Here is a 23678-nt window from a genome sequence, read left to right as displayed (position 1 = left end):
CTCATTTTGGCCACTGTAGTTGTGGATAAATCTACTTTATCCACAGGCATTATTTGGGTTTTGAGCGCATGCTTGCAAAGGTCGGTTAATCCTCACTATTATCAACAGCGTAAAATTTGAAATAGCCTTACCTCGTGTTGTTAGTTTAACTTACAATTGAAAGTAAGAAGATTTAAGTGGAAGCTCTCAATGACAGGCTTTTCATTAGGCCGTCTGGAAAATATTTGGCCTAATGAATCTATTAGGAAAAATGTCTAAATTATGCCCCAGAAAGATAGGCTATTTAAAAGTTTTCTTAGGCCTATTCCTAAGAATTAGTACGTTCCATAGGAAACAGGGTTATACCTGTCTTAGGCTTTAAGATAGATTTATAAGATTATCCATATTATAAGATTAGATTTAGATGGGTCTACAGGCTAAAGTATGTCCCAGGAAGCTATTTATAGTACCCACCTCCACTCCTTCTCCCTCTAGAGGGCCCTGAAATTTGCCTACATGACAGGTCTATACCTATTGAAATTTGACAAAACAACATTTTACCTTAATTTTCAGTTACTAGTTTTTTTTTCTCTGCCTTTAGTTCTGAAAATGCAATTCCTGTTATTTGAGTAGAATTTTTAACCATATTTTTTTTTTCAAAATTTAGGAAATGTATTTGCATATCTTTAAAACCTTATAAAATGGGATTGAGCAAAGTTATGAGACTGAAAACAATTTTGTTGTTTTCAATATGTATATATATATATATATATATATATATATATATATATATATATATATATATATATATATACCAAATCTTTAAATTAGCCAACCAGTATTATAAGCCTAGGAGCCCAGCTGGACATAAGGAAACATGTTAAGAAAACAATGCTTGCTCCATAATATGCAGGATAATCATGGTTAACACATTTTGCAGGTTGAGAACCTTTATCTTCACTTCTATCCTTATTTTTCCAGCTTTTGTAAGGAATTCATGAATTTCTTAGGACCTATATATTCACAGAGTATATACCCCACCCCCCTAATATGCAAATATATACCCGGAATTGCACCCTGAATCTAAATATAATATTCATTTGCATCACATAATAACTTTACCCCCATATTTGCCATATGGTGGATATCCAAATTAAGGTGTAAAAGCATTATCAGAAAAGACCACTTTCTTCAGCATTCTGGAAAAGTAGAGACATGTTTTAGGCTGTCCTTATTTTACTACAGCATGACACAATGTGAGTGTAGTAACAAGATCTCTACTTTTTTCCACCTTCTTGGTGGAATTTTCACCAATAATTCATCATCATAAATTCAGAATGTGGTCTCTGTTCTGACAAGCAATTGAAAAAAATTCTAATTAACTATTTGCAATTTATAGAATAAATATCAAGCAATAAAAGTCACATTTTTAGATTCAGAAGACAATCAGCTTTCTGTTAATGTGGGAATAAAACTGAAACATTGAAAGGATATATTACATCAATAATTTGTCATCATAAATTCAAAATGTGGTCTCTGTTTTGACAAGGGATTGAAAAACAAATTATATTTAGTATTTGTGATTTATGGAATAAATGTCAAGCAATGCAATTTACATTTTTAGAATCAGAAGACAATCAGCTTTCTTTTAATGTGTCAATAAAACTGAAACACTGAAATGATATATATATATATATATATATATATATATATATATATATATATATATATATATATATATATATATATATATATATATATATATGGTTTTTCTGAAAAGAGGTCCTTCTAGGTAAGTCAATAAACTAATAATTTCAAATTTTTGATCTTAAATAATTTTAATAATAATTGTATTGATACAATTATTATTGAATTCAATTATATTCAATATATATTAATTAAATTCAACTATATTCAATATATATTAATTTTATTCAATTATATAATTCAATTATATTGAAGCTTAGATTTTTAGCCATTCATTAATATATACAATTCTTCTAAGATCATATTTGGTAACAAGATGGGTGGGTTTGAGTTTTACATAAATTTGCTCAGTTGTATTCTGGTTTTTTATCCTACTACATAGCCCATTATAAAAGCTTACATTATTTTCAAAATTTATAGGTTTTTTCTTTATTAAAACCTTGTAATCCTAGGCCTAAATCAGGAATTAAGGTTTCTCTGATTAAAACCTAGTAGCCATAGGTCTGAATCAGGACTTTACAAAGTAATGAGATAAAAGTATTGGTCTAGTGCAGTGATTTCAGAACATTTTTGCTGGAGGGCTGGATTAACTTTCAAACAGCAGTTTGGGAGCCAACTATTCACTAGATGTCCAAATGAGAAAAAATAAATCATAGATATTGTTTTGGTCAGATATTATATATATTTATAACATTATTAAAATTAAATTTGATATTATTTAATAATACATTGGTACACCTCACAGGAACTCCTTTATTAGTGGTAATGGTGAAATTGTTTCCTGGACACCAAAATAGTACATACTTCTGGTTTTTGATTCAATGTTCCTAACATCAACTGGGACTGAGATTATCATCAGACAAGATGGTTCTCAAATTGTTTTTTATGTATATCCTCATAAATGTCTGTTCACACAAGTATGTTGTTCCAAAGATTGAAAGAACCATGGTGCAAAAGCTTTGACTTTACAAAATTCTTTATTGGGCAAAAACTAGTAAAAACTCCTAAGTCCTTCTTTGAACTCCTCCCATAGAAGGTCATTTGCTCACAACTCAATGACCTTTAGCTGCAGTTCATCTGAGCAACTGACCAAATCTGCTTCAAATAGATTGGAAATAGCCTCACTTCTTTTGTCTTTGAATCCAAGTCATAGAAGAATCCACCAGCCAAGAAGACCTTCCATTGCTTAAAGTGCACCAAGATGTTGGCCTGGGTGCATTCCAAAAAAGATAAGCTTTGATTGGAAGGCCTTTAGGTGAGTGTGTACATCAGAAACTAGATTTTTCTCTTGTAGTTTTAGGTGCAGAAATTTCAAGTGACCTGTAATGCCTGCAGCAAAGGCTAATTTTCATGCCCACTTTTCCTCAGACAGCAATGGATATGACTTGTCTGTATCTGAACTGCCTACAGTTGATCCTCTGTGGCCTTTTTTAATTCATCATAGGATCAGTACACTCCTAATGTTGATATATTTAACACATGAAGCTTGAAGGTTAATAATACAGTACAGGAACATTGGTCATGGGATGTGTTTTTGATTCACTTGTCCAACTAACCCTTTCTTTATGTTACTTGTGTTCTTTTCTTCATCAATAGTCAAGCAACAGAAGTTAGTCTAGTCCAGGTTGTAATCTGCAAATGTTTTTTCATTTCATTGGATGTATTCTCTCTGGTAGCTGTGTCATATATGCTATGTAACTCTTCCAGGTCCTCAGGGGATGAATTAGAGGGCCTTGCAGGGGGGGGGGTGTCATCCCTAGTGACACAGTTAGTGTTCCTTTCAACTATGCTAAACAAGATGGCCATTTCAAAATTTTAATTGGATGTCTTTGAGGGAAAAAGGTGCTTGAGCAGTTGGTTGCCCTCTATTCACTTTTGACTCTTGCAGTTGGTTGCCCTTTATTCACTTTTGACTCTCAAAAAGGGAATTTGAACTTTCAATCTCAAATCGAAATAGCCCTTTCCAAGGTTTCTACAACGACTCCTTCCATTCAAAGTGCCTTGGTAAAAAAAAAAGAAATAATAATGCTTTATGCAATAGGGATGGATTGATCACAGGTGCAATTTTTGCATTCATCCCCCCGTTTGCAGATGCAAGCATAAAAAATAGATCCATTCAGTCTTAGGAAATTTGTTGCAGCTAGGGTATTGAAATGGCATCTGTTCTTCAAAGTGAAAATTGGTAGTGTTCATAATCTTCAGCTAGAACGTTTTTTATTCGAAATCAATGTCTAACAACAAGCATTTATCAAAAGTAATTTTAAAAGAAGCTTTAGCAGCTAAAAAAGCAAAAGGTATGCACATTTTACAAAAATTCTGTAAAAAGATAACAAAAGTCACTTAAATCATGGGATCTTAGGGGAAGCACTGGATCTTGAGGCCTTTCTCTATACGTATTTGCTGTAAGATTGTTGCTTACAATTCTTTGGTCTTATTTGAAAAAATAAATGTGCAAATTTTGTCTTTTTGTTTTAGAATCCTGCATTTATAAATTTCATTTTTCAGAGATTTCATTATACTCCTAGTTTTGGTGACAAACAATTTGAGATTTCAAATATGTATCACCAGCAAATGTTTAGCGTGAATACACAACAAGGAATGAGGTAGGCTTACTGTTTTTTGAATTATAGTAATACATTACTTTTCAGCTTTTGGCAAACCTTTTTGCCAACTAGATTTTTTTAGATTTGTGAACCAACTGTACTTGTCTGTAGTGCAGATTCTGAACATTGGATTAGATAATTCTGCATATGTATAAGACTTCAGCAAATTAAAAAAACAAAACAAACATTGGTAATTAAACTGCAATATTTCATGTTTTCTAGTCATTTCCTGTTGGAATAAATAAATTTGAATTCAGAAAAAAAATTCAAATGAAAGTAAATCAATATGTTAGAACTTAAAATGAGCATAAATTATTCTCTATATAAGGGGTCTGACACCCCAATAAACCCTCATTCATTTTGCTAAACTTAAGTTATGTTTTATTAAGTGTACAGTCAATACCTGTTGTTGTAGAATATAAAAGGTTAACTCAATATGAGAAAAGGCCAGAACTATAAATTTAATACCTATAACATGTTTTAACTTCGTCTCAAGAAGTCTAGGGGCTGATACATTTACTTGTGTTTTAATTTGATAGGGGGAGTATCCACCCTTTAATCACTCTGAATCATAAAAAGGGTACTAGAACTTCTGGTTACCAATACATTGACCCCCTCCAAAGTTATAATTGAAAGATTGAATTGCTATTAAGTACTGTACTTTTATTCAGATATCCTTCCGCTGTTACTTCGAGAGGTTCTTTCATATCTTAGTTTTTTTGTTGTTTTAAGGTTTGGTTTTTATGGCACTTGGTATTAACCAAGTGACATATAGCAATCGCAAATTCTGTTGGTCTGTCTGTCGGTCCTGGTTTTGCTACTTTAGGCACTTCCAGGTAAGTTAGGGCGATGAAATTTGGCAGGTGTATCAGAGACCGGACCAGATTAAATTAGAAATAGTCGTTTTCCCGATTTGACTATCTGGGGGGGGGGAGTGGGGGGCCTGTTAATTGGGAAAAAAATAGAAAAATTGAAGTACTTTTAACTTACGAACGGTTGATCATATCTGAATGAAATTTGATTTTTGGAAGGATATCGCGTCTCAGAGCTGTTATTTTAAATCCTGACTGGATCTGGTGATATTGGGGGGGGGAACCTAAAACTTGGAAAACACTTAGAGTGGAGGGATCGGGATGAAACTTGGGGGAAATAAGCACAAGTCCTAGATACATGATTGACATAACCAGAACGCATCCGCTCTCTTTGGGGTAGTTAGGGGGGGGGTTAATTCTGAAAAACTAGAAAAAATGAGGTATTTTTAACTTACGAACGGGTGATTGGATCTCAATGAAATTTGATATTTAGGAGGATATCGTGTCTCAGAGATCTTATTTTAAATCCCGACCAGATCTGGTGACATGGGGGGGGGGGGTTGGGAGGGGGAGACCTAAAACTTGGAAAACACTTAGAGTGGAGGGATCGGGATGAAACTTGGTGGGAAAAATAAGCACAAGTCTTAGATACATGATTGACATAACCGGAACGGATCCGCTCTCTTTGGGGTAGTTGGGGGGGGGGCAATTCTGAAAAACTAGAAAAAAATGAGGTATTTTTAGCTTACAAACGGGTGATCGGATCTCAATGAAATTTGATATTTAGAAGGATATCGTGTGTTAAAGCTCTTATTTTAAGTCCTGACCGGATCTGGTGACATTGGGGGGAGTTTGGGGTGGGGGAACCTAAAATCATGGAAAAAGCTTAGATTGGAGGGATCAGGCTGAAACTTGGTGGGAAAAATAAGCAGAAGTCTTAGATACGTGATTTACATAATTGGAACGGATCTGTTCTATTGGGAGGGGGAGTTAATTCTGAAAAATTAGAAAAAATGAAGTATTTTTAACTTATGAAGGAGTGATCGGATCTTCATGAAACTTCATATTTAGAAGGACCTCGTGACTCAGATCGCTAATTGAGAATCTCAACTGGATCCAGCGTAATTGGGGGGGGGGCGGGTAGTTGAGGGGAACCGGAAATCTTAGAAAATACTTAAAGCGGTGAGATCAGGATGAAACTGGATGGGAAGAATAAAAACCTGTCTAAGACGTGTGACTGAGATAATCGGACCGGATCTGATCTCTTTGGTGGAGTTGGGGGGGGGGGTAATTTTGAAAATTGAGGTATTTTTAACTTACGAAAGGGTGACCAGATCTTAATGAAATTTGATATTTAGAAGGGTCTTGAGTTTTAAAGCTCTAATTTTAAATTCCGGCCAGATCCTGTGACATTGGGGGGAGTTGGAAGGGAAACTAGAATTCTTGGAAAACGTGAAAATTGGGATATTTTTATTTTACGAATAGGTGATCGGATCTTAATAAAATTTGATTTTTGAAGGAATTCATGTCTCAGAGCTCTTAATTCAAATCCCGACCAGATCTTTTGACATTGGGGGGAGTTGGAGGGGGAAATATTGGAAAACACTTGGAGTGGAGGAATCGGGATGAAGCTTAGTGGATAGAATAAGCAAATGTCCTTGATACGTGATTGACGGAACCGTACTGGATTCGCTCTCTTTGGGGGGGTTGTGGGGAGGAATTCAGTGATTTGGCGAGTTTGGTGCTTCTGGACGTGCTAGGACGATGAAAATTGGTAGGCGTGTCTGGGAGCTGCACGCATTGACTTGATAAAGTCGTTTTCCCAGATTCGACCATATGGGGGTCTAAAGGGAGAGGAAAAATTAGAAAAAATTAGGTATTTATAACATACGAGTGGGTGATCGGATCTTAATGAATTTTGACATTTAGAAGGACATTGTGACTCAGAGCTCTTATTTTAAATCCTGACCGGCATTAAGCCTCTTATTTTCCTTTTAAATCAATCTATTGATTCATTGAATTTTGCTAGAGCTCATACCATATGATCTCTTGGCTCTTAGCTCTTCTTGCCTCGTCACAAGTGCCATATGAGCTCTTAGCTGTTGTTTATATTGTGTTTTTATTTTTATCATTTTATTATTATTATTATTATTCTGTAATGAGGACAGTCAAGCAGAGGTCTCAACCGGAATATTTGTACTGTAATCTGTGCTTTTTCCACTGGCTGTTTTTATCCTTGTTTCTTCTTTATGTTATTTTATCCTTTCGTAATGATTAGCTGTTGGAATATCAGAAATTATTTAGTGTGAAGAGTGGGAGGTTGAGGAGGGAGCATGTTTGTTTTAAGTATTAATGTTGCTCCTTACTTTTATTTGATACGAACTGTCCTTTTTTATCTAACTATATAGGAGTGCAGCTACATGATTTTTGAGAGATTGCTTTTGAAAGTACAATATTTGCCCCCCTCTCTTTCGCAAAAAAAAATAAACGTCCTAAAAGTAAAAATATGGAAGTGTTTTTACTCGTTTTAAGTGTAGTGCTGTGTAGATGCTTACATGAAGATTTCCGTTGAGAGTCTCGTTTCTGTTGCTAAAAGATTTAACCCTCATTAACAAATTTCAAGATTTGCTGTAATCCCTTAGTGTACAATTAGATTTTTAAATTTTGGCAATTATGCTGATATTGGAATTGTCACGTCTTTCTAGTGCCCATCATCAACAACAGCAACAGTATGAACAACAGAGGTCGTATGCACAGATGTCTCATGATAATGGAGGTTATACTATACAACAGTTAGGAAACCCAATGGATGTAAATCAGCAGCATATGCAATCTGTAGCTCAGCAATATGAACTGGCCAATCGAGGCTCATTGGAAGGGTGGACTCAAAAAACGTCTCCACCCCAAGCAGCACTTGCAGCTTCACCAAGTGGGGAAAGTGATGATAGTGACGATAGCAGTGCACAAAATCAGGTAAGTAGAATATTCAGTTTACTATGCGCAAGCGCGCCTTTCTCTCTTTTTAGTTTATGTCGGCCTAGTAGGATTACATTTATAATTTAGTGAATGAATATTACTTTAAGCAAACTCTCATAACACAGAAACTGCCGTACTTGTTGCCATCAGTCAGCTAGTCTGCATTGTATAAAAAAAAAAAAAACATTAGTACATAAGTGCAATATTAAAACATTGCCTACAGTGATGAACCAAACTGTTAGTTAATAAAAATGAGCAGAATAAATAAAATGATTAAAAATGAGTACTTAAGTACACAAAAATGTAAAATAAGTAAAAGTAAGTAATATAAGCAAAATGAATAAAAATGAGGGTATACGTAAAAACATACATACATTTTAAAAACATACAATGATGAATCCAACTGGACTGTCAAATAAAAATGAAACAAAAAAACTAACACATTAACAATACAAATGACACATTAGTGTGATGCATTACAATTTTCATTTATTTATGATTTCAACGAACGCTGGCACAAAGCTCTTTCTATAGCGTTCAGTTCTTGCATTAACAGGATTTAAAACCGGAATTTTTCAGTGTTTTTGATAGGATTAAACGGGGCTTTAGAGGGTAATAAGGGACTGGGAGTATGCATTGAAAGTTTGGTTTACGATGCAGATTATTTCCGAAATTGGTATAAAGAGTAACACGTCGGGCTGCCAAGCTAGAGAGGCAGAATTCCTTGAAGAGGAGAATGTAAAGCACTTTACCCTGACTTCTCAGGGCTCTCTTCTGGATGATTTCTAGCCCAATGACTGATCCACCGTAAGACCAAAATACCACACCGGACAAGCATACTCAAGCTGTGGACAGATAAAAGATACATAAAGGTGGATGATATGTGCTTTTGGACATGAAAATTTTGCAAATAGCTCAAGGAGAAATAGAGATGTACTAACCTGTTTAACAAAAGAGCAAACGTGGGCCTCCCATTTCAAATCGCTAGTCAGTGTAACCCCTAAAAGTTAAGTTTTTGCTGTAATTATTTCATTAGGTATTGGGGTTATAAATGATGCCTTTGAATTAAGAAAACTAAAGGTCCATAATATGAGATTTATGGGAATTCATTTTTGACTGGGCTGCTTCACTTGCGACGTCTCTGAGAATTTGCATTGTACTGCTCAATATTCTGCACCTTTCAAGCAATGACATGTCTTCCATAAACTTCCATCGATCGGCCCATTCATTAGCAAGATTGTTAATCATTAACACAAATAGTAAAGAACCTAAAAGCGTACCTTGCGGAACTCCGCAAGAAATAGGGAGTGAATCAGAATAAACTTTTTTGTACTTAACAACTAATTTAGTCATACTTCAGTAATGGTATTCAGCTGGTTTGAACGACTTGTTGTTTTAATATAGCAGACTCAGCAGACTGGTTCTAAACATTTTTGGATAACCCCTGCTATAGACATTTTCTAAATTTATGATTAAAATAAAAAAGAGAGTACTCTTCTTCAAGTTTAAGGAATGAGCTTTTCAATTCTCTTTTGAAAACATGAGCATTTTTAGACAACTTCAGACTGGAATCCATCTAGTCCCAGAGATTAGGACCTAGGTTAGCGATGAGAAACCAGATCTTGAGGTAGAATGAAAACCAATTTAAACAAATTTTGATTTGAGCTAAAGGTGGATAATTGGGTTGATAGAAATAGTAATATGATAAACTATTAAACAGCAGACATATTAGATTCTTGAGATTCTTAAGTTATAAAACATTAGTATTAACTTTATTATTTCAAGAATGCTTCAGAAAAAGGCAAATAATAAAGTTTTTTATGTTTAATAGTCTTACTCTAGAGTAATTGCGTTTGTCTAGAAAGAATAAACTACCATTCTTAGAAGAAATGAACCCCGTGGAAAATCAAGAATTTATAATGGAAAAAAGCACAAAACATATCACCTCTTAGAGGGATGAATAGATTAATTCGTGCGCTCCAAGTTAGTTGTTGTCCTTGAAGTGTGTGGTAGATCCTTGACTCAAGTACAGTCGTAAAGAAAAATGGAATGGCAGTTGCCCTGAATTTACGTAAATTCTATGATCCATAAAATTGATATTACATATTGCTCACATTTCAGAAACTTCTGTTCCTTAATTTTCACTTAATTGAATAAATAGATCACAGAAGCAATTAAATTAAGGAACATGAGCTTAAAATCATGCAAGATATCCCGAAGTTGTGAAACATGTCTAACCTTATGCACCAAAATGAAGGTTTCAAACGAGGTAACAGTCCCCTATTATAAAAAAAAATTTCCATCATAATTATATATTCTTTGAGGCTCTTTTTTTGACATAAAATCCTGATGTTTCAAAAGGATCGAGATCTAATTCATAGAGGCTTTATCCAAAATTATAGAACCTTAGTTTACAAGGGTCTGAACTATTATATCCTTTTAATCCTGAATGTTATAGGTCACAAAAAAAATTTAATTTAACAGATTGAAAACCTTTTAGTAAAGGACCAATCCTTATATTGCATACCAGCTAATTATGGCAAAATAATCAGTGCCTTTTTCGAAGTTTTTACAACAGCAAATGGCCATCTCAAAATTTATTTCGAAAAAATACGTGGTTTGGGAGTGGGCATATCCACCCTCCGATCACTCTGAATCTTAAAAAGGGCACTAGAACTTCTGATTACCAATCCAACGAGGCCCATCCATAGTTTATACGATCATCCTTTCTATTTACACCTTATTTTACCCACAGGGCATAGCTTACAGCCCTTGCTCTGAAGGCTGTGAGGGGGGGGGGAGGTTGTCATCCTCAAAGATACAATTTCTGGTCCTTTCAATTACAATTTTCAAAAACAGCTATCCCAAAATTTTGATTGAATGTGTTTGAGGAAATGGTGGGCGTGGGAGGGGGGCTAGTAGCCCTCCGATCACTTTCGGCTATTAAAAAGGGCACTGGTCCTATTCAATTCCCAGTCGAATGATTTGTTTTCGAAGTTTCTTCAACAACAAACGGCCATCTTAAAATTTCTATCGGATGCATTTGGGAAAATACGAGGTGTGAGGGATATCCACCCTCTGATCGCTTTGGCATTGGAACTTCTGATTACCAATCCAATGAGCCTCCTACGAAGTTTATGCGATCATTTGTATATATACCTTGTATGCCCCCCCCCCTAGGGAATATCCTCAAAGAATTAATTTCTGGACTTTTCAATTACGTTGATCAAAATGCCTATCTCAAAATTTTGATTGTATGTGTTTAGAAAAATGGTGGGCATGGGAGGGAGATTAGTTGCCCTCCAATCACTTTTGACTACTAGAAAGAGCACTAGCCCTTTCAATTTCCAATCAAATGAGCTCTTTCTGAAGTTCTACGACAACAAAGGGTCCTCTCAAAATTTCTATCAGATGCATTTCGGCAAAATACGAGGTTTGTGTGTGTGGGGGGGATATCCACCCTCCGATCACTCTGAATCTCAAAAAACGGACATTGAATCTTCTGATTAGCAATCCAATGAGCCACCTCCGAAGTTTAGACGGTGACCCTTTCTATATAAACCTTAAATGCCTCCAGGGCATAACTTACGACCCTTGCTTTGAGGGCTGTGGGAGGGTTCTTAGTGAAGTTAGGCTTCTTACCACCATGTGAGTTCTGTATTAACTTATGAGACATTATATGTCCTTAATTAGGCGTTTTGACTGCCTTTTAAGTAATAAGTGGATTTTGCATTCAAAATTGAAGCTCGACCCGGCATTTCCATCTCACCCGGCATCTGAACAAAGCCTCTGAATTATGGTGTCCCACGATGGTTGGTCTTGTGCCAGCTCCTCGGCGAGCCTGTACCAGTATTTGTCCAATGTATGGCTAAATTTGCGAAAATCTCCTACTGGCTTCAGATCTTGTTTAACTAGCGCCCGTTTATCTTTAACTGTCCTTTTTGTTTTCTATACCATCTTGGCAGGGGTTCAGCAAGTAGTATTTGTTGGGCAGTACTACAAAGATGCTTTTGAACAATTTATCTTTTAAGTGGATGAGTGCAATTCCCTAGGTAATTGAGTCCGCCCCAGAAATCGCGTGTTGTGCTGAAGCACTGCATATGAACCCCACTCCATGAAGTGCAGTTCGATCTTGCACTAGAAAGTTCAATAATCAGTGCTTCTCAATTGATTCTGCTGTTGCTATCTCTTCGGACAAGATATTTCCGATCCTCGTTTCAGAAAGGCAGACCGCGTTTGCCTTATATTTGTGAAGTTCATAGACTTTGAATTGGCTGATTATCTCTTCTTTCATGGATTTTATATTCCGAGAGGATGTTCTAAAAAACCTCTTCATCTGATCTATGTTGGTTAGGATGGTTTGCTCATTTAACAGCCTTGTCACTATCCTTGGATGCGAGGATGCATCGCTTTATAGCCGGAGAGACAGTATCAGATGATAAACGATTGAGACCATTCATTTTCATTCAGATGTTACCTCGGGATTTCTTTAACCTTAAGCACCCCAGACTTACGGCACACTGTTTACGTTGGTATTTGACTTTGGTAGGTGTGTGATTCATCGAATATTCACCGGACTACCGTTTTGAGGTACACACTCGAACTTTCCGTCAGTGGTTAGGAACACAAGACCACGAACAATAGTTGAGAGGATCTCACCACCAGACTTGTTTAACTAGCGCCCGTTTATCTTTAACTGTCCTTTTTGTTTTCTATACCATCTTGGCAGGGGTTCAGCAAGTAGTATTTGTTGGACAGTACTACAAAGATGCTTTTGAACAATTTATCTTTTAAGTGGATGAGTGCAATTCCCTAGGTAATTGAGTCCGCCCCAGAAATCGCGTGTTGTGCTGAAGCACTGCATATGAACCCCACTCCATGAAGTGCAGTTCGATCTTGCACTAGAAAGTTCAATAATCAGTGCTTCTCAATTGATTCTGCTGTTGCTATCTCTTCGGACAAGATATTTCCGATCCTCGTTTCAGAAAGGCAGACCGCGTTTGCCTTATATTTGTGAAGTTCATAGACTTTGAATTGGCTGATTATCTCTTCTTTCATGGATTTTATATTCCGAGAGGATGTTCTAAAAATCCTCTTCATCTGATCTATGTTGGTTAGGATGGTTTGCTCATTTAACAGCCTTGTCACTATCCTTGGATGTGAGGATGCATCGCTTTATAGTCAGAGAGACAGTATCAGATGATAAACGATTGAGACCATTCATTTTCATTCAGATGTTACCTCGGGATTTCTTTAACCTTAAGCACCCCAGACTTACGGCACACTGTTTACGTTGGTATTTGACTTTGGTAGGTGTGTGACTCATCGAATATTCACCGGACTACCGTTTTGAGGTACACACTCGAACTTTCCGTCAGTGGTTAGGAACACAAGACCACGAACAATAGTTGAGAGGATCTCACCACCAGACAACAAACATTCTGCTCAAACCTTTTTGAACCCCGTCAAACCATTTCTTTTTTAGTTCGGAGTGAAAGTGAAGATTCAGTTATAAGGTGGGTATAGTAATTGTAGAGGAATTAGCTTGAGTTTTGTCAGAAGCAAATTATTTTGCAGGACGACACTTAGTAGACTGAGAGATTCTGTAGACATTGTTTTAAGAAAAAAACGGTTCTGGTTTTGGAAGGGGAAGGATTTGTTGACCACAATTTAACACTTAGATTATTAATAAGTAAGTTTATAAATTATCAGAACCTTTTAGTCCTTGATTTATAGATTATCGTCAGGCATTTTATTCCTGCCCTTGTACGGTGTACCAGATGACTGGGTTATGGTTAATAGTGCTATGTAGGAAAATAGTATTGTCAAAATTGAAGTTGGAATCGGATCTTGCATTTTATGTTGATTCGGTTGGCTGTGGCTATGGCTATGGGGCCATGGGGTAAGAGGGTAACAAACGGTAAGGTAGAACCCTTTTAGGCTTGTTTTCTGCAGATGATCTTAGCTGTTAGGAAGTACCGAACTATTTTAAGAAAATTTTAATTTAACCCCTTTATAAAAAAGGTGATGAGAGAGTGCAGTAATTATAGAGGTCTTACGTTGGCATTGCAGGAAGCAAATTAATTAGTATGATACTTTTTAGACTTAGAGCTGTCGTAGATAAAGTTTTAAGAGAAAAACAGTGTGGTTTTAGGAGGGGAAGAGAATGCTTCGGCCAAATTCCACTTTTAGATTAATAATTGATAAGTGCCTGAATCATTAGACCTTTTTTTCACCAGTTTTATGGATTGTAATTCAGCTGATAGATGTGCTTCATTAGTGAAGGTTCTTTCCGTGTAAGGTATACCGGATAAACACATTTAAAGTAATTAGTGCTATGTGTGAGAGTGATATTGCTGAGATTAAGGTAGGAAATTAGATTAGAAGCTAGTGGGGTATTTTGTCGGAAGGTAAGTACGGTGGTGTTCTATCCCCTTTTGTATGGACATTTTGATAGACTTCGTCCTAAAAACATGACAAAGGCTGTGAGGGAGAGCACGGAATCTAAAGGGAAGGTAAACCTCTCCTAGACTGAAATTATCTAGGTGATTTGAGTGTCTTAGATAAAAAAAAATATTAGCAAAGGAACAAATTTTTTGAGGTTTTGAGGGATCAGGGCGCAAAAATTGGTTTGGAAATTAAAGAACCTTAGTTCGGTTAGACTAGGAATAAACGAAGGTGAAAATGATGTCGGGTAACGATAAAATCAATCAAGTGGATAACTTCACTTCTCTGGGTAGTATTATTAGTAAAGATGATGGATGCAGTGAAAATGAAAAAAGTAGATAGCCAACGCCTAGGGCATTTTTCCACAGTTAAAAAAGTGAATGTAAGCCTGCAAACCAAGATTAGAATGTTGGAATTTACTGGGATGACATTGGTCAAGAATGGTTCTGAAACGTGGGTGCTTTGGAAGAGAGAAGAGGATTTGTTAAATGTTTCTAGCGCAACTGTCTATGGATAGTTTTGGGTACCCGCTCAACTGACCGTATGTCCAACAACAAGCCATACAAGAAATTAGATTTTATCCCACTTTCTTTGGCTATAATGAGGAGAAAGTTTGAGATGACTTGAAAGTGTATTTGCGGATGAAGAATGACAGATTGCCACAGTTCGTTCTTTTTGACCATCCATCTAGGACCAAACGAAAAGTATGTCGTCCTGGAATGGGGTAGAAAGAGGTTATAAGTTAAGATTTAAAGATTAGAACTTCTTGGGATGGGGCAAAGAGAGAAGCTTTTGATAGATTGGGATGGAGGAGGAATGTGGGTAGCTGTGTTGGTCATGGGCGGGTTGGTGCTGCAGTAAGTAGTAGTTCTTGTAGTATTAGAAAAGATGATGGATGTTGTAAAACTAGAATAGCCAAGGCTGATTTTTTTATTTTGTTTCTTTTAGAATGGCCAAAAACGCCCATCCCCTGAGGCTGAAGATCCTCTACGTGGAGTTGTAGCTCCCAAAAAAACAAAAGCTGCAGTTGGTGCAAAAAAGAAAAAGAAGAGAGACCCCAATGAACCTACTAAGTAAGATTTGGATTTATATTTGAGTTTTTGCAATTTTTGTGATGAATAATGTGGGCACCATATTAATTGACCAATTATCTTAGTAACACAATGCCTTTTACGTGTAAGGGTCTTGACTGATTCCCCCCGAACCCTTCCCGTGGACCCCCCCCCATCCTGCAGAAATCTTCTGAATCAGTCCAAATTCTGGAATTTTTAATTAGTAAAACAGTGTCCTCTACGTAATATGAAAATGCAAAACACTTCCACCCAGATGATATACGACTTTCACTGGCGAAATGGGATTATGATCTATTTGCCTATCCTTCGAGAGTTTTTTTTTTTAGTTTTCTTTATATATTTATTTTTTACTTTCATCTGTAAGCAAGGGCTAAAAAAAATTGCAATATATCAACATTTTCCAGGTTTCGAAATAAATTTTTTCATTGACATTACAATATTTAATGATGTGTCAGAAGAGGGATAGAAGAGAAGATTCAGAATTGTTCTCTTTTCCCATCTATTATGGCGAAAGTTTTTACGTTCTAGGTTTCTCTAAGCAAGCAGAATAAAGAAGTCACCGAAACTGGTTGGCACTGAGGATAAACCTTATTGTTACTTTTTGCAATCTGTCTGCCTGGGGCTATAAATTCACGAATACTTGCTTTGCCCCCCTCCCCATCTTAAAGATTTTAACTTGTAAATGCTAAATGTAACAATATGCTGAGTTGGAATCCCAAACTCAAATTGTCTGTAGTTACAGTAATCTCTGTACACTTGGACCCAACTCTTTAAACTTATGAGTCGAGGTGTAGAATTTAACCCGGGAAGGTTGTTTCTCGATCAGGTCGTGGTAACAAATTGTAATTAAGGATCGACTTCGCTTAATAGTAACTGGAATTCTATAAAAGGGAGTTTGGATAACAGAAGATACGTCAAAAGATTTGGCTTTTTCGGTGGATTCGGAATATTATAAAATTCATCAAGTTTAAGTTACACGTCATCACCTACGAACCTGAGAAAAAATCTGCCAGGTTTTTGAAAAAGGGCGAAACACTCCCAAAAGGGTAAGTGATCTTCAGGAGAATACACCGTCAGGTATATTTCTCCTGCGGTGAATTTTCCGCAAGGGGGTAATTTCTGGGAGAGGGAATCTGCTGGACACCTAGGTGTACACTGGAACGCCCACAGAACTACTGCTGGGAGGAGCGAAAATTTTTGAAATTTGTCACAACTTAGTTAATTTCCCTATATATTCTTATTTAATATGGAATAGTAATTATAATAGAACAACAAATAACTCCCTTAAAAATAAAAGTTTGTGTTGAAAACAAAAATAAACGCTGGTACCAAATTGGGAAGATTAAGTGCTACTCCCGTAAGAGCTTGACATGGAAATGAACTGAAAACTTTTAATGACAACTAAAGGAAAGTACACTCACGACATTACAGATTGACATGTCCATAGTCATGAAATGGTACTATTTTATGCTGATTTTATTATTGGCGTAACATTATAGTTTTTTCTTAGATGTCAGTGTAACTTGTGTCCTTTTTATCCACCCTGTGAGTGATACCAACTTTGTGTGAAGAGATACCAACATGAGAAAAATTAGCTTCAACTGTCTAAAAATTAACTTGCTCTTTTTACTACTTCTGGAACGGAACTAATTATGGCATTCTCAAGAAAAACTTATTTGAAAATTTTACCTGAATGTTTTTTATACATCTACCTTAGATTTTTTTTTATTTTGCAAGATTGGGAAGTTCCAAGTTTTAAAGCACGGTAAAGAAACTCTCTCTTTGTGTAAAAGATCTTTTTCGTATTTGTTTTTTATATGTTTCTCTCTTCTTGCCCTTTTTCTAGCATTGTCTTTTCTTCTATTCCCTTTTTTCTCCACTCTAGCAATCGATCATGCTCTTTGATAGTGCCATTAGCCAGTTTTTACCATTCAAAGGAAAAGCTGATTCTTTGTAATAGCCCAAATTTGTTGTGGACACATAATAAAATATTGTAATACTTAAGCAGAAAAGCTGAATTTAACCAAATAGAATCAAAATGAAATTCCTTTCGAAGAAAAGTAAAGAGCCACATTAAAACATAAGGTGAGCAAAAAGTAAACTGTATGATGACTCAAATTTGAGATGGAACGACAAATCAATAGTCAAGTCAAACTTAGACGAACAGAACGCCATTTTTGCTCTACTGAAAATATTTTTTTTTTTAACTTTTTTTTTTGTAATAATAATATTGGAAAATCTGAAATTCTCAAAACTTCCAGTGATTTATATCATTATGCATTAAACAGCCCACTTTCAATATTTTTTTTCCAGTAAATAATTATAAAAACAGTTTTTGAAAAAACAAACATGTTTTATGAAGAAAAGTAAAGGGTCATTTTAAAACGTTATAACTAGCGGAAGTATTGTCCCATAATAATTTAAACCTAAATAAACAGAAATTAAAATCAATAATCTAAGAAAGTTTTGGCGGCAGTAGCCTGTTCCTATTTGTGGTAATTTCTGTTCGTTTTAGTATTCATTTATTCGTCAATAGAAGTTTATGATGTTTGATTCAGTCGTTTATTTAATAGCTGTTCGCTCTGGTAATCATTTATTTATTAATAGTATTTTTCGTTCGTTTTAAATTTAATCTATTATAAAATTTTATTTCCGTTAGTTTTTAATATGACTCTTTACTTTCTTTGAAAGAAATATTTAAAAAAAAAGTTTTTTAGGCTAATTTTGTTTGTTCTTAATTGACGTAGATTTATTGCTCCTAATACTAGGCATATTTTTTTAAAAGTTGTTACTGAAATGTTTTACCTCACTACTTGGCGTGAACGAATTGTTTACAGTAGGACTTTGCAAAGGACAAGTGCAAAGATGTTTAGGTGGATCTGAGGCATATGTTTTCAGTTGTCCCTCATCACAAAATTTAATATCCCCCTGCCCCTTCCCCATTTCTTCTCCTACGTAACCAGACTCCCCCTCCCCATGCTGTTCCCATGATATTGCGAATATAGTATTTTGATAAACTAAATGTTACTGTCGTTCTTTCAAGTCGTAGTTTAACCTTCAGGTGTCCTACATCCCCCCCCTCCTCGCAAATACTCCCTGAAAATTTTTACTTGATACTTCAAGCTGTTCCGAAAATATTGCAGGTACACCATTTTGATGCTTGACAGTGTATAGTGTCTTTTGATTGACCTTGATAGCAAACCGTACATGGATTATAAGTTATTCAGAAGCTTGTAGTGCAAATTATTTTTCTGGACCAGAGACGAAATTGTTTGGTCCCTTTTCCTCCCTACAGCTCAAAACTTGGAGCCTCCTTGCTCCAATCTTCTCTTTTCTTTCCCCAAAAGTACCTGGTCATCAAATTCATTCTCCAGGCGTTTATAAAATATTGAAGAAACACTATTTTGATAACCTATAAGATTCAATTTCATCCCCCGAGCTTTTCTCGATATTTTGAAGAGAATAATTATGATAACCTAGTTGCAGCTAGTGTCTTTCGATTCAGCTATACCCTCACCCCCACTTCATAGTTCAATGTCCATTGGCTCTTGCCCCTCTCTGAACCTTCCCCGAAAGTTTCAACTTAAAAAATACACATGCTAGCCGAAAAAAGACAATGCTAGAAAAAGGACAAGAAGAGAGAAACATACAGAAAACAAATACGAAAAAGAGCTTTTAAAGAAAGAGGGAAATTATTTTTTAGTTTGGAACTTCCCAATCTTAAAAAAAATAAACGATCTAAGGTAGATTTATGATGAAAAACATTCTTAAATCAATTAATACAAAATCGAATTATGAAGTTGGTAAAAAGAAGAGAGAAGAAAAACACATGTACTTTTACTTATAACCACAGAATCAGGCATTTGGCTTTAGGAAGAAAAAAAATCACGGCGGTAAAGAAAGAAATTGGACTAAAGCTAAGAAATTGTTTGTCTCTTGTTTTTGATACTAAATGAATGATCTTTGAGTCCGTTGGAGTAGCCTTTTCAAAAGGAGATGCCACATAGTCAAAGGGTTACAATCTGATTTTACGAAGGGAATGAAATAATTGAAAGATTGCTCGAGTCCCGAAAGTGATTCTTAGACAGATCAGACGCATGAGAAGGAATTCAATTAAGGGCCTTAGGAATATCGTTAGGAATGATGCACATGAGATAAAATAAGACGAAATTATATCGAATAGCAGATTAAACGCATGAAATTGGTTTTAGAAAAGAAAGAAAATTTGTCATCCATATAATTGAGTCATAAAAGACAAATTATATAATTAAGGAATGAAAGAGGATTGAATTATGGAAAATACGCCTAAACTTTCCTAAAATACCTAAATTCCTGCCAGCCTTTATTTTCATCAATGCTTGTTCCGACCATTGTCAGTGGAAGAGCCAAGATTGCATAATTTTGATCTGCCTTCAATTTTAAATTAAATTTACTTGATAAATTTACTCGAAAAAATAGATCTATGAAAAAAATTCTGATAGAAGGTATAAATCAATTAATACTAAATTGAAATACTAAGTTGGTAAAGAGAAGAGAGAAGAAAAAAACACATGTACTTTTATTTATAAACACAGAATTTGATAGTCGGCTTTAGGAAGAGAATAAAAAAAATAGCAGGAAAAAAGAAAGAAACAAACAAAAATATATTGGAAGAATATATTGCATAATTTTGATCTGCCTTCAATTTTAAATTAAATTTACTTGATAAATATGATTGAAAAAACAGATTTATGAAAAAAAATTCTGATACAAGGTATAAATCAATTAATACTAAATTGAAATACGAAGTTGGTAAAGAGAAGAGAGAAGAAAAAAGCACATGTACTTTTATTCATAAAAACAGAATCAGATATCCGGCTTTAGGAAGAGAATAAAAAAATCGCAGCATGAAAAAAGAAAGAAAGAAGTAAAAATATATTTTACTTAGAAGAATGACAAAAATTTAACGTAACAAATGTTTGCTCCACAAAAGAGCCTCTCGAAAGATAGATTTCTAATAACTGAGGACATACTTGAGGAAATTAAGAAACTTGGGGCTTCTAATTGGTCCCTAAAGTCCTTAAAACTGGAGAAGCTCCATTGAAGTCCCTTAAAGTCGATTTTTGTAATATTAACCCGAAAATGTCCAACTATTATTATTGTCGTGTAAATAATCATTATTGCAAAGACAATAACAAATTAAAGACTTGGACTTTTTCACGGCAAAAATAAGAGCCTTGGCATATATTAAAAACAGTAGTAGCCCTAGTATGGATCCTTGGTGATTGCCATAACCTGCTTCTTAAGGCAAGAAGTAATCATGCTTAGTTTTAAGTAAAGGTACAAAATGTATTGGCACAATTTACAACAAAAGGCAAAGGCGGGTAAGTAGTTAGATAATGTATTATCAGACAGGTAAATTTTTGGCAGAAACAGTGTTTGTTTTTTTCTCAGGGGAGTGAGGGGAATGTATTCTTTGCCGTAACATGAACATTGTAAACATACAATTTTTGCCCCAAAATATTACAATTTAAGCTTGTTTCGCCCCCCCCCCGAACGTGCCGCCTGAGACACATGCCTTCTCTAGCCCTCCGCCTCCCAAATCTAACTCTGATTTTAGGCTCATAATTTTACGTTCTAGGTGCAACTACGTAACAAAAAATGCCAGAAAAGAAACGTGTTATGGGATATTATCTCCTTCATAAAAAACTTATTCGTTCTTTAGGGACTAGAGAAGAAAAAAAATCAAACAATATACCTTGTATGGACATCATTTAAAACAAACCTGGTTTATATCTTAATAAGAACTTGGCTGAAATTGTGTGCCTGGTAAATTCAACCTCTGGCATCTAAAGGAATGGCTTCTTTCTACACTAAAAGCTACTGAAAAGTGATGTAGTGCCCTCCTCATTTATGTCTTGGTCTATTTATTTTTATTTATACTTACTTTTTCAGGCCTGTATCTGCATACGCGCTATTTTTCCGAGACACCCAGGCTGCCATCAAAGGTCAGAATCCGAATGCCAGTTTTGGGGAAGTTTCGAAAATAGTTGCCTCTATGTGGGATGCATTGGATGCAGAACACAAGAATGTAAGTGTTTGCCGTTGTTTATCAATCCATTGCGACAAGATAGTTCAAATTAACAAAGCTGTTCAGTATCTATGGCAGATACAGTATAGCCAGGGACAATATAAGGACAATAGGGACAATATAACAACAGGGACAGTTTGCTACTTTCTCTACTGTTTACTACTTACAAGAAAGAGAAAAATTATATAAATTGGCTATTGTAGTATATAACTTTTTTTTTGAGGATCGTATTTATAACTTTGAGTCGTAATCTCCATTGCAAGATAGAAAAAGTTTTTGAAGTCTTTCAAGATAGCAAAACCGATTGAGGTTGAATACATTTAATTTTTTATTTATTTTTTGTTTGTTATTATTATTTATTTCATTTTATTTTTGTATAGCAGTGATTAAAAAACGCAAAAACTTGCGGTAGGGAATTTATCGGGAAAAAATTGTGTTGCAAAGTATAAACAAACAAGTTAATCATGACCTTCAAAATGAAAAACAACCATTTCAGTGAATTCAAGGAATCAAACCTTGTTCCATATTTAAAATGAATTGGAATCTCGTCGTTCGTTCATAACACAAAAACAAATTTTAAGCAGTTGAAGATTGGATATGGTAGTTTTCAGTTAGTATCACAGTAAATATTGTTTCGAGCGATCATAACTCAGTGATTTCTTAAATGTTCCTAATCGATTCACAGATGCTCAGTTATCACAAATGGTACATTTAATAAAATATGGCTGAAAGCTAGGTTGTTTGGAAATATTTCAATAATTATCAGAAAAAAAGAAATGGTAAGTATGAGGGCAAGGAATAACTAGTTACAGTTTTTATTGAGCATGCAGAATTGATGGAGATGGCGGCTTTATTCTTTCGATAGTACCCAGATTTGCTTTGCTGACTGCACTTTACTCTAATGTTCTACATTTGCACTGTAATGTCCCTAATGTTTTTTGTTCACTTTTAGTAATCTCCCAAAAAAAATTCTACAGCATGAACTCCCGTCGAGTTGGAAATGATTGCCGTAATACGATTTTTTTTTCGAAATCCCGTAATCAACAGTGATTTTTTGAGGGTTTGTTCTGTTTAGAAATTTAAATCAGAAAAAGGAAGTTTTCCTATGTATAGTGGCAAACCTAAAAACAAACAAAAAATACTATGATGTAGAGAGGAAATTTACAACGAAGATAAATTACAATAAGCGATCACAAGAGATAAAACGGGCATAAATTACCACGAATAAGGCTGCCAGTAGGAGTGATATGAGAAGCCTCCTCAAAGAATTTGGGCTTTTACATTGGAATAATTGCATTAGATATGCAATTAATCAACCCATAAATCCTTGAATTGAAAGCTTTCCACAAAATCCACTGAAACCTTTGGTGAAAATTAAACACTATTTGGAAAATGTACTCTGTATTTTTTTTTCTTTTTTTGTCGGCTTCTTCAATGCAATTTTAGCTTTTGGAATTGTAATCAACAACATAATAAATCCTTAGATACCAATTTTTGTGAGAAACATAAATTATTCGCGAAGCCTGCGTCGAATACTTTTAGATTATAGACTTCTACATCGCAATATTCCTTTCAGATTTGTAATGAACTAGCTGAGAAATCCTTAATATACTAACTTTGGGTTGAAATCACACAGTTGATTTGAATTCTAGAGTTGAAATTAAACAATCAACTTTACTTGTTGTTTGAAGGGGCTACAGCTCGAAGTACCTAACTCTGGGCTCCTCAATCATACAGGTTGAAAACTCGTGTGTGGCTCAGGTTTCAAAACAAGCGTAGAATATCCATCGTAAACAAATAAGAGGGGAGGGGTGGGAACAGCCTGAAAATCTTTTGAAGTGTAGATAGAAATCACGGTTTATTCTCATGGGATTACGGAGTTTGTTACTGGGTCCGAGACACGAGGAATATATCTCTTCGCTTCGGAGGCAAATAATCTTTGCGATCAAATTGCTATCTTGAAATTTTGATTTGATGTCACATCAGGTGTAGAGGGGCAAATGCAATGTTG

The 23678-nt window shown here is 35.2% G+C and overlaps 1 protein-coding gene across 4 annotated transcripts in view; it reads left to right on the top strand.

The window, feature by feature from the left end:
• The window catches only part of LOC136034691 (TOX high mobility group box family member 3-like), a 138263-nt gene that overhangs the window by 93933 nt on the left and 20652 nt on the right, over positions 1-23678 (top strand). For 3 of the 4 annotated variants that reach the window (XM_065716019.1, XM_065716016.1, XM_065716017.1), the window contains exons 2-5: positions 4192-4289; positions 7807-8074; positions 15473-15597; positions 21532-21667. In XM_065716019.1, coding sequence (XP_065572091.1) covers positions 4243-4289; positions 7807-8074; positions 15473-15597; positions 21532-21667 — 576 coding nt within the window. In that variant the 5' untranslated portion in view covers positions 4192-4242. Of the gene's footprint in view, positions 1-84; positions 163-4191; positions 4290-7806; positions 8075-15472; positions 15598-21531; positions 21668-23678 lie in introns of those variants that run through there. The other variant, XM_065716018.1, reaches the window with a different exon arrangement.

This window comes from Artemia franciscana, chromosome 13 (assembly GCF_032884065.1).
Source record: "Artemia franciscana chromosome 13, ASM3288406v1, whole genome shotgun sequence".
NCBI classification, from domain to species: domain Eukaryota; kingdom Metazoa; phylum Arthropoda; class Branchiopoda; order Anostraca; family Artemiidae; genus Artemia; species Artemia franciscana.
This window is presented reverse-complemented; position numbering and strand designations above follow the sequence as displayed.